Below are 11916 nucleotides of genomic sequence, written 5' to 3'. Positions count from 1 at the left end.
CCACTAGTCAAGTAAAGAGGTATAACGTTTACCTCCTTAATCACACAAACAAACACAAAACCAAGCTGTACATTTAGCTAAGTTGCTGCTTCTGAATTTTTAAACAAAGTTTTTTAAAGTCAGCAATACGTATTTCTAATAATTTCTTGCTGTAAGCATCATTGATAGTAATGCTGGAAATTCACAATGGGCATGCTCGGATACATTTTATTAAGTCCTGTGTTTTGTGCATGACATATTCCACCTCCTTTTAAAATTTTCAACATGAGAACTTGCTAAACACCAAAATAATGCAAAGCAGAAATCCTGAATGAGATTTACTTATGCAGAATTGTATTTGCCATTTTAATATGCACCCCCACTCAAAATTTGGGAGCTCAATTTGATCCCATTCTAAATAATTTTGTGTCATCATCAGCAACCTTAAATCCCGATCTGTAAAAGTAAAGAAAAACACTCAACATTGGTCCCAATATATAGTTTTGGAGGATCTTACTGTTCAAATCTTTTACTGCAACTGAACATTTGTTCTATTTTTTTATTCAACTACTTTTTCTTAGTTCTCCTTTGATATAGTTGTTGGTTTTGGAGTCATTACTAAGCAACTTCATTGCCAAGATAACAGAGCACTGGGCAGTCGAGAAGGCAAGCCTTCTATATTCATTCATTTTTTGACTTAAGTTAGTGGTTGGACGAATAAAAAATCTGTGGTTTTCCATGTGTTTAGCCAACATACCTAGTGATGATGGATGATAGACTTTGTGATCCAACAATATTTAGAGGCCACAAGTTCTCTACTTGTGGGTTATGCGATTAAATTGGCATCTATACAATATTTTTAATTATGAAAACAGTACTTTCTGCTTATGACACTAAAGAAATTGCATAAACATCTTGCCTTTACTGAAAATTAGCTACGAAGGTAAATTGTACAGCTGAAAAACATGTACTCCCAATCTGGTTTTTTTTTTTACTATAAATAGTAATGTTGCAACATTATGCCAACACTTGCATTAAAACTTCAGTGGAGAATTTCTCAATTGTTAGATTAACACTACAAAATCACAGCAGTCAAGCCATAAATGGGTTGGGGCAGTTCAAAAAGAGAGCTAGTGAAGGTGTCATTTACAAACTTTCCCTCTTATGAAAAAAAAAAGTCCCCAGTAATCAAAAACAAAAACAGAGAGCACCTTAGTTTTAGAGACTAGATCAAAGCATGAGCCAGATTTTAGATATCAATTCCATGCCAACAGGTACTGGTCTGACAGCCGTGAAAGGGATATGTTTTAGATGCATGCTTATTCAACTGCACACGATGGAGTCACTCATCCTTGAATTCAACTGATTTTTTGGAGATCAAATCTGACACATCCAAGCTATCTAAAACCTGGCTCAGAGAAACACCTGCTTTTGGGAAACTGTCAAGACGCTGCTACCCATATCTTACATGAAAAATTGTGTGGCTGTGAAGAATCGTGACTAAACTAATAACCACAACCTTCCCCTTGAATTCTGGAGCATGGGAAAGCCCTTTCTACCTTAGTCTTCACACTCACTGAAGTCCATGCCAGCCCACAAGTAACATTAAAAAAAACCCAATTGGTGTATTGGATCCAGACCTTGTCATACCTACAGCAAACCCACTGAACTAAGTAGGTGTGACTGAAATCCAGCCGACTTCAATGAGCCTACTCTACTCAACTTTATACAATAATGTATTTTCCCCTTCAGGGAATTTCAGATCTATTTTTTGCACTGGTGGCTGTACCTTGGACATTATGACACAGGATTTTCACAAGCTGGATACACAAATTACTATTCTAAAATTTCAATAAAAGTTAAAAATAACACTTCCGCCGTTGAAAGACTTTTGTTTGCATTGTTAGCATTGGCCATTTTTGTAAAGGGGAAGGGAACTGGGGTGGGGTGGTTTTTCATATGATGGGAAGAATAGGCTTTTGAAACTGCACACTAGGCAACTGCTCAGTAAATCTAACTACGGTACTGTCTCGTCTGAAGAAAACAGGAGAAAGGGTGGATGCTGTTAATTAAGAACACGAAGGGATTTTACTTCAAGTACCATGTAGGTACAGTAAAGAAATATCACATAAATAAATAAGGTTAAGCAAGAACCACCTGTTGTTACATATTCATGACAAACATGAGTTGGGTAGTTTTGGTTTAGATTTCAATCCCATCTCACTAGATGACCTTGGTGGTCACAATCTCTTGATCTAACTTCAAAGGGTTTTTTTAAAGGTGAAGAATGATTTTTTCCCCTCCATGAATGCATGTTAAGACAAGAAGTCTCTTTGCAGCGTGCCATAAGATTCTTGAAAAGATTTACCACGAGATTTTGTAGAACCCAATCTGCTTCTCATTAAGAGCTCAATGCTAAAAGTTACAGTAGTTTCCCGTTTCGACAGAGAGTACCTACCTACCATGCCAGCACATAACCTATCATAAGGCAACATTTCAGGCAAATGCCAGCATGTAAAATCTTAAGTGATATTTAGGACTATTTGTCATGTAGTATATTTAGTAATTCATCATAGATAGATTTCGTGATATAAATTTAATTTAGCAGTTAGGAATCCTACAACAATACTGTATTATAATGAATGTGATAAAATCCAAGACACTTCTGCAAATAATTGATAAAGGATATTTATGACTGTAATTCATGGAATGTATCTGAAATGACCTAATACATGATTTAGTTAGCAGACACAAAATGTGGTGCTTAAGATATCAGCAGAGAAAATAGTGATGATTTAACATGATCAACTATTCCCACAGCAGCCTTTTAGAAAAACAGAATTATTTGGCAGAGTTCCCAAAATGTGTGTCATCTCAATGAAATTTAGCATCAGCAGCAATGTTGTAAATTTTATATGAGTAGATCACACAATTCTCTTTGCCATCTTTTCTCAAAACACCGAAATGGTGTGCACGACCCCCCATGCGTTATGATGATAAATTGTCAAGAGATTGTGATCTAATAACATATTTACACCCAAATGTTCCTTAACCTTGTTTTATCATATCAATATTATTACCAGTATATATTTAATGATGGATGGTATGAAATATATTTGCTCATTATAAATAATTTGTATAATTGTTAATTTAATGTATTCAAGTAATTCAAGGTATACTGTATCTCCAGACACTGATGACCATATTGTGTACACTCAGGGGTGAATATAGCAAACCTTACTTCTGACTCAAGGACAAAGCCTTAGAAATAACTTTATGCTTAGCTCTGAGTAAAGCAGGCATCTGCATTCAGTGTCAAACTATTAATCTATACTTTCCTCCAAATCAGGCATAGCTATTAAATGGCAATTTAGTATAGCTATTGTATGATAACGTAGAATTGCACTAAAGCTCTTTGAGAACACAGTCGTTCTGGGGCTCTTGAATCCAGAAGCAAGCTATTGCTATTTCCATTATTGGGTTTTGGCAGGTCTACTTTGGGTATAATGCAAAACGTTATTTAAACATTGGCAAATGAAGAGCAACAGATAACACAACATTCACAATGACCTTACAGAACAGGCCTCATTCTCTGACTAGAAAAAGCTGTCATCCTCTGTGTAAAACTTTACAAGCAGAAAAAATAGGGTCTCTATCTCAAACAAATATTTATTACTCAGTTCTTGTGGGTTTTTTCGGGCTATAAGGCCATGTTCTAGAGGCAATAAAATATTTATTACTTAGCATAACAGGTTTTCTGGTTAGCACCCTGATCATGTGGGAAAGACATTTTTAAAATGGACTGAAAACATATATATAGCAAGCTGAACTTTATAAGTAGCTTGAATTTACAAAGCATTTCCTTCAGGCTTATCCCAACAAAGTTAAGATTTGATCTGCCCTTCATCCCAAGTTTTCCAACTTTGCCAACTCAAAATTTCTAGGATTAAGTATTCACAAAAAATATGGAGTTTTAAATTGAAAATATTTTCCTTCCACTAAACTATGCTGTTTTAAAATAACTGCTGCATGTCATTAATTGCTTGACAGTATCCAAATGCTGGATTAGAAGCATTTGTATTAATAATCAATTAAATTATACTTTGTGATACAATAAATGATTCACATTAGAGAGAGGTCTCTACCTAAGTTATAAATTACCAAAGAGGATTTAATATATATATATAAATAAGAGCTAAATAGAACCATCCAAAATACCATTTTTAAGCATGTGAGCTATGCCATCTCCTCCAGGGCAAGCTCAATATTTAATAGTAGTCTTAACCAAAATGGTGTAATGAAAGATGGATGCAAATTTGCAGTAGAAAGCAAGAAATTACAAGCTTCACTTATGTCCATATGAGCTTCACAACTCCTTCCTCTCCAGATATTATTAAAATGCATTCTGGCAGTAATATAAAGAGCCAGGTCATTTTCTGGCAGAAGTTAAACGTTTTTCTATCCCACTGGTTTCAATGGCAGTGTTAAGCACATGTTTAAGACCCCCTGACTGTAATTAATCAAACTTAAAGGTATTTGGCTCTTGCTCCATATCTAAAGAAATCGCTTAGTACTGATTTGTGTTCAAATACTTCCGAATTAAAACACCACAACCTGCACTTTCCACACTTGGAAACAGTTCAACACTGGTTAAAAAGAAAAAGCACCTTCACACTTAATTGAACTATTAAAGCCAAACATTGATTTCTCACAGTCGAAGCACAAACTTGTAAAAAGCATACACACCCCCCCCCCCAAAAGCTGTCTATAAATAATTTTAAACAACTCTTTTGCTTCTAACCCTGCCCAAAAAACCTATTGCAGCTAGTGAGTACATACCTGAACTTAGGCTTCCACCCAATGACCAAAGCCTTCCAGAACCAAAACAATATGCTTAAAAGAGGCATCGGGTAGGAGTTGCCACACATCATCACACACCAAGTTAGTAACAAATTAGTCAGCCCCTTCAACCACACAACCATGTGAATACCTGGGTGTTTATATGGGCTGTACAAGTATACAAGAAAACCAATGGACAACTCTCACTACATAACAAAATGATTTAAAATCCCACAAAGACAACCTGCTTCACTGTTAGAAGGCTTTGCAACAAATCAACAAGGGACACCACTTAAATATGAGAAAGTAACTGAGGAAGGTGGATCCAATATGGAAAGTGTAAACACCACAGATATTTCAAAAAGCACATGATGCTATGGGCCAAAATATGTGGTATGCATTCCTGCCTATTGCAAGAGGCGTAATTCTCATGATAATAACCTAATATAATTTTCTGAACTCTAACCACTGGAATACTATGATCATTCTGTCCCATTTCTCTAAGCCTGAACCTGCTTTCTTAGTATTAAACAACAGAATGGAATCCTTTTGGCACATCAGTCATTCAAACTCTGTATAAAAATGTAATAGCCCCTCTAGTTCCATAGAGAATGTCTTTTATACGAGCTATCTACTTTGCCTCATTGATCAAAATTAAGTCTATGAAAGTCAACACCTTTGTTACACTTTCACCAGAAGCAACTTGAAGTTTCTTAAGTTGCTTCTGACATGATAAAAAAAAAAAAACCTGAGAGCTATGCTTACGATCTCAACTGTACTCCCAACTACATGAAAAATATTATGAATTATGAAAATATCATGAATAGAAATTTCTCAAGCAGGATCAGCAAAAAGGATAGGAAAAATGTGTCATGCTGGGGACATCTTTTGTAGGATGTCTTCTATCAAAATTTGCAGTACTGAGTTTTTAAAAAGTCCTTTTTCAATCACATAATGAATTCTGTTTGCTCTCAGAGCTGAAGGAAAAAGAAAAGAGAAGTGAGAACATTACTCCACAAATGAATAAGCATCACACACATAAACAATAAGAACAATACACAACAGAACTAAAATATTAATGGAAGAATTTTCAGTGAATGGAAGGTACTCTGGTCAATGTGTCTTGAATTTTCTTCTGAGTTTTACTTCTCTATTCCTAAATAGCCACACTGTATTCTTTGAGCCACACTGTATTTTTTGATATCTCAAGTAATAGTCCTAGTAAAAAAAGACCTTAGCTGTGAGTTCTATTGGACATAGAAACATATAATTCATATATCTGTAACAACTGCAACCTTTGTCTCTCTACCGCCTTACAAAATAAGCATTCACTCAGCCAAAACTCTTTCTGCAAAATATATATTCCAAAGCACTGTTCCATGGAGCATAAGAGGGGAATCTGGAAACAAATTACAGGACATAATAAAGCTGCCTTTGGAGAAGCATTTAAAATAGGGGTGGGCAAACATTGTACCTCCTGGTGTTTTGGACTTTAACTCCTTGCTTCAGGCCCTTTCCTCCCCACCCCCCAAGCTGCTTAAGTGGCTGAGGGGAAAAGGTCTGAGGCCAGGAATTGTGGGAGTTGAAGTCCAAAACACCTGGAGGGCCAAAGTTTACCCATGCCTGGTTTAAACTAACACACTTTGTTGGAGGTATACAAATCACATTACAGACAACAGTTCCTTTTCTGATTTCACTTTAAATTAAAATCCAGCCAATACTTCCAACTCGTTTCTTAAAATGCTAAAAAAATTCCCTTTCCCCTCCCACCCTGAGAACTATAGAATATTTTACAAGCGAACCAACAAGAAAATAGCTTATATGCAGATCTTCTGAAAAAATACAATTGTACACATTTCTATGAGTTATTTAAAACATAGTATAACTGAATTGTTACATTTTGAAAACCCTATCTGAGCCTTTTTCTGCATAGCACATAAGTCACTGTAACTCCACAGAGAGCAATTTAAGCTGGAATGTACACAGTGAAGAATAAAGCAATTGATATCTATTCTTTGAAAAGCATTTTCAAAAATCATCCTGTATGTTAGAAAAATAAAACAGACTGTCTAAAATTTCAATAAATAAGCCTACAAATGCCCCATCAGTTGTGCTGGTACGTACACACACACAAATAACATGGAGCTTATAAATCTAAGGAATTTTTCCCCCAACAATACTAACTGTTAAATAAATATTTTCTATGTGGCACGCCCACTTCTGTTGCTTATCTTTAGAACCGCACATTCTTAATAGACCAAGTCAGAAAACTGAAATCAACCTGCAATTTAAACCGTTTTTACTGCAGCTTTGTCACTTCCAGACTTTCGGTTGCCTCCTTCAAAGAAAAAATTACAGTGCCACATCTTCTATAATATATACAGCCTAACCCTAAATGTTTGAAATGCTGGGTCTCAAGCCTTCAGCAACTTTAGAAAACATCTACAGCAGGAAAATAACACATATAAGACGCTTTGGATCAGAGCTCTCTCAGATTCTTGAGAAGCATATCACAAAATTATCCAAATGCAAAACTGCAGGGACTGTTAATTGACAAAAATATTAACAATCTGTTGAAAAGCCTAACAATTTGCCTGACATACAAGTGCCTTATCATGTTACACTGTCTTTAAAATAATCCACTCCTTTACTTCAAAAGGAAAAGAATCAATAAATAAGACTGCAGGTCCCTAAATACTGGCGTTTGCAACAATCCCTGCAATTTTTTGCAAATGGAAAAAAAGATTTATCGTCTACCCACCTTCCACCAAAAACAAACAAACAATATAATACAATACAAGAATCTCTAAAATGTAGTAAGTCTTTAACAAAGATAACTTCTATTCACACCATTAGCTCAGGTGGCATCTCTGAAGCAATCTTTGGACTTTCAGCGATAATATGCATGTTTGTGTGTGACTGAAAAGTAGGTCCAAGACAGGCAAAGAAAAGCAGCCAGCAAGTTTTCCAAATTGGAGCCTTTCCAAGATTGCAAGCAGCAGAAACAGGCGGGCTACCTGACAAAACCGGGGATGATCCATTGGCCCAGTCTGACCCCTGCCCTTTTCCCCTAGAAACCTATAACCACTGTTGTCACAGCAGGGATTTCTGGCGATGTCTGCGTAGAGTAGTTTGATGGATGAACAATACAGTTCTTGGGAATAGCGCCTTTCTGGAATGGATGAGACTTCCACACTTGAAGACATAATAACAACACTATGTCACGAAATTTGGGGGGAAAAATCTGTTCCTGGTTTGAAAGTGTTATTTCCTGTTTAATTGCAGAGTGCTTACTTCAAAGTTGTTGCTATACTCCAGAAACTTTGTTTTTGTGTTTGCCACAAGCCTGTATTGAAGTGGTTGAGACTTGATGAGATATTCATTGAAAAACTAGGGCAAAATGTGCTGCAGGATGTCCCACAAAAATATTATTTTTGCAGTTTAATAAACTTTCCCCATTTTTTATGATAGAAACAATTAGGAAATTACCTTTATATCTCTGGACCAAAATTTGTGTTATAAATAATAATAATAATAATAATAATAATAATCTGCCTATAGCCTCTTTCTTTCCCTTGAGGACTGGAGGAGACCATGACTCCATTTACCCACAAACTGTGCGAAAGAGGAATAAAATTTGCGTTACATCGTGTACTATTGCCCCTTTCTCTCTCTTGAGGCCCAGAGGAAAATGGGATTGTTTACCCACAAACGGTGCGAAAGATGAGGAACAAAAAATGTGTTATAGTGTAGTAATAAAGAAACCTGCCTATTGCCCCTTTCTCTCTCCTGAGGACCAGAGGAGACTGAGACTATGTTTACTCACAAACTGTGTGAAAGAGGAACAAAATTTGTGTTACAGTGTACTAATAATAAATAAATAAATGCCAATTGCCCGTTTCTCTCTCTTGAAGACTGGAGAAGACAATGACTCCATTAACCCACGAAGAGTGCGAAAGACGAGGAACGAAATCCATGTTATAATGTAATAATAATAATATGTAACAATAACCCTGCCTATTGCCCCTTTCTCTCTCGAGGACCAGAGGAGGCCATGACTATTTACCAACAAACAGTAAAAAAGGTGCGCACCAGTGGTTTGAGTAACCACCCTCAGAGTTTGTGTGTGCAGAGTGAAAATACTTTGGGACACCAGTTTGCAACTGTGTTAAGAGCAGAGCAGTCGGGTGCTGTGCCTCCAGAGGAGTTCCTTCTTCCTTTTCAGAGTTCCTTCTTCCTCTTCAATTTCTGAACATTAGTAACATGAGGAAGAACTTCCTCATTGTGAGAGCAGTTCAGCAGTGGAACTCTCTGTCCTGGGAGTGTGGTAGACGCTCCTTCTTTGGAGGCTTTAAAGCAGAAGCTGGATGGCCACCTGTCAGGGGTGCTTTGAATGCAATTGTCCTGCTTCTTAGCTGAATGAGGTTGGACTGGATGGCCCAGGAGGTCTCTCCCAACTCTATGATTCTGGCTGGTCTACAAAAGCACCCAAAAGCCTGTGCAGAAGAGTGGGTCTCTCTGCTCTTGCATCCCTCTTCAGAGTTCCTTCCTCCTCTACAGAGTTTCTGATTTGCCCACAAAAAGACCCAAAGGGCTGTACAAAAGAGAAGGCCTGTCTGCTATTGCCTTTCTCTTCAAAGTTCATGGCTGGCCCACAAAATTACCCAAGCAAAAGAGCAGGACTCTCTGCTTTTGCCTTCCTCTTCAGAGTTCCTGGTTGGTCCACAAAACACCCAAAGGCCTGTGCAGATGAGGAGGCCTCTCTGCTCTTGCCTTCCTCTTCAAAGTTCATGGCTGGACAACAAAATCATCCGAAGGCCTGTGCAAAGGAGAAGGCCTGTCCGCTATTGCCTTCCTCTTCAGAGTTTCTGATTGGCCCACAAAAGCACCCAAAGGCCTGTGCAAAAGAGAAGGCCTGTCCGCTATTGCTTCCTCTTCAAAGTTCATGGCTGGCCCACAAAATCTCCCAGAGAGCTTTGCAGAAGAGGAGGACGCTCTGCTTTTGCCTTCCTCTTCAGAGTTCCTAGTTGGTCCACAAAGCACCCCAAGGCCTGTGTAAAGGAGCAGGCCCATCTGCTTTTGCCTTCCTCTTCAGAGTTCCTTCTTCCTCTATGGAGTTTCTGATTGGCCTACAAAAGCAACCATGGGCCTGTGCAAAAGAGCAGGCCCCTCTGCTTTTGCCTTCCTCTTCGAAGTTCATGGCTGGCCCACAAAGCACCCCAAGGCCTCTGTAAAGGAGCAGACCTCCCTGCTTTTGCCTTCCTCTTTAGAGTTTCTGATTGGCCCACAAAAGCACCTCAAGGCCTGTGTAAACGAGCAGGCTTCCCTGCTCTTGCCTTCCTCTTCAAAGTTCATGGCTGGCCCACAAAGCACCCCAAGGCCTGTGCAAAAGAGCAATGACTCTCCCCTCTGACTCCTGAGGGGCCTGGGTGTCCCCTCAGAGCCCCTGGTGGCTGGCCCTCTTTTCCCCCGTCCTCCTGGGCGCGCTCTGACGGAAGGGAGGGAGGCTTCAGCAGGCCTCGGCCTCGGGGCGCGCCTCGGGGGCGGCGGCGTTGGCGTTGATGGGGCACCCGCTGGAGAGGTGGCTGCGGACGCGGCCTTGGAGCTGGGCCACCTGGGCGCGGAGGAGGCTGGCGGTGGCGGCCAGCTCGGCGTTCTGCCCCTTCAGCGCCTTCACCTTCTCCTCCAGGCGGGCGATGCGCTCCAGCTTCCGCCGCCGGCACTTGGAGGCCGCGATGCGGTTGCGGAGGCGCTTCCGCTCGGCCTTGAGCCGCTCCTGGCTCTCGGCGTCCAGCGGGGACAGGGAGGACGACGGCGGCGGGGGAGAGTCGCCTGAGGAGAGCGGGAGAGGAGGAGGCGGAGGAGGCACTCCCGGCGAGGCCTCGGGCACGGTCTGCGGCTCATCCAGCGCCCTCCGGGAGAAGAAGGCGGACGAGGCGGTGGTGGTGGTTCCCGAGGGAGGAGGAGGAGGAGGGCTACCGGGGTCGAATCCGCCCAGAGTGGTGTAGACGGCCTCCTGGCGCGGCGGCGGCGGCGGGCACAAGGAAGGCGAGAGCGGCGCGGGAGAGACGCCGAGGAGCTGGTTCTGCTTGTGGAGGTCGGCCAAGGCCTTGACGAAGCCGTCGGCGAAGCCTTCCTGCTCTTGGGTCACCGCCGAAGGAGGAGGAGGAGGAGGCGGCGGCGCGGAGGGAGGAGGAGGCCGGAACAAGAGGCCGGGGCTGGCCGGGGAGCTCAGTCCCGGGAGGAGCAGCTGCTCCAAGTCCGGCGCCGCCCCCGGCAGCTTCAGCAGGCTCCCCTCAGGCCCCGGCAGGACAGGGAAGCGCCCCGCCGCCTCTGACGAGGAAGCGCCCCCGCCTAAATCCGGCTGCGTTGCAGTCCGAGGCAGCACCTTCTTGCTTGCCACCAGGAGCAGCTTCTGTTGTTGTTGCTGGGTGCCGCTCTCCTCCTCCTCCGCCGTGGCCGCCTCTCCGTTGAAGCCCGGCGGCAGCTGCACGAAGTCCGGGAGCAGCTCCAGCCCGTCCTCGCCGTAGAAAGGCGCCACCTCCATCTTCACGGCCACGCGGGGGCCCGGCTGGCCGCTCATGCTGGGCCCCCGCAAGCAGGCAGGTCAAGGAAGTCAGGCCAGGCCGAGCCGCGCGCTCCGGCCTCGCGGCATGTTCCGACAGCAGCAGCAGCAGCAGCGCTTCCCTCTCTCGCGCTCGCTTTCCCCTCCAAAGACGAGGAAGTGACGTCAGGCCGCCCCGCCTTCGCTGGACCACCACCACCACGCGCTGCAACAGCGCCCTCTAAGGGCTTCATCACAGTGGAGCATTTCCATACTTCAATCCCCTTTCAAGAACAATTTATTTTATTGTATTGTCGTGTCAGGGTTAACCAGTCAATTATATTACATTTCTAACAGAACAAAGCAAACAAACAAACAGACAAAATACAAAATTTGTGAGTTTAGTAGTTGATTAAATGTCTTCTGACCAGTATCTGGCCACTTGGAGTACCTCTGGTGTTGCCGCAAGAAGGTCCTCCATTGTGCATGTAGCAGGGCTCAGGTTGCATTGCAGCAGGTGGTCAGTGGTTTGCCCTTCATCTTTATTAATGACT

At 41.9% G+C, this 11916-nt stretch overlaps 1 protein-coding gene across 1 annotated transcript; it reads right to left on the bottom strand.

The window, feature by feature from the left end:
- Positions 1-9492: 9492 nt before the first annotated feature.
- Positions 9493-11589, bottom strand: LOC132768087 (transcription factor Jun-like). Its single transcript, XM_060763689.2, has one exon. It carries the CDS (start codon positions 11399-11401, stop codon positions 10328-10330), a length of 1074 nt encoding a protein of 357 aa, XP_060619672.2. The 5' UTR covers positions 11402-11589; the 3' UTR covers positions 9493-10327.
- Between the last annotated feature and the right edge of the window lie 327 nt (positions 11590-11916).

The sequence above is a fragment of the Anolis sagrei genome, chromosome 2, assembly GCF_037176765.1.
Source record: "Anolis sagrei isolate rAnoSag1 chromosome 2, rAnoSag1.mat, whole genome shotgun sequence".
Taxonomy (NCBI): domain Eukaryota; kingdom Metazoa; phylum Chordata; class Lepidosauria; order Squamata; family Dactyloidae; genus Anolis; species Anolis sagrei.
Note: the sequence above shows the minus strand (reverse complement) of the source record. Positions and strands in the feature narration are given on the sequence as shown.

Bases quoted from the DNA above. Each gene is read 5' to 3' on its own strand.
- LOC132768087 (XM_060763689.2), bottom strand. From the start codon at position 11,401: ATGAGCGGCCAGCCGGGCCCCCGCGTGGCCGTGAAGATGGAGGTGGCG.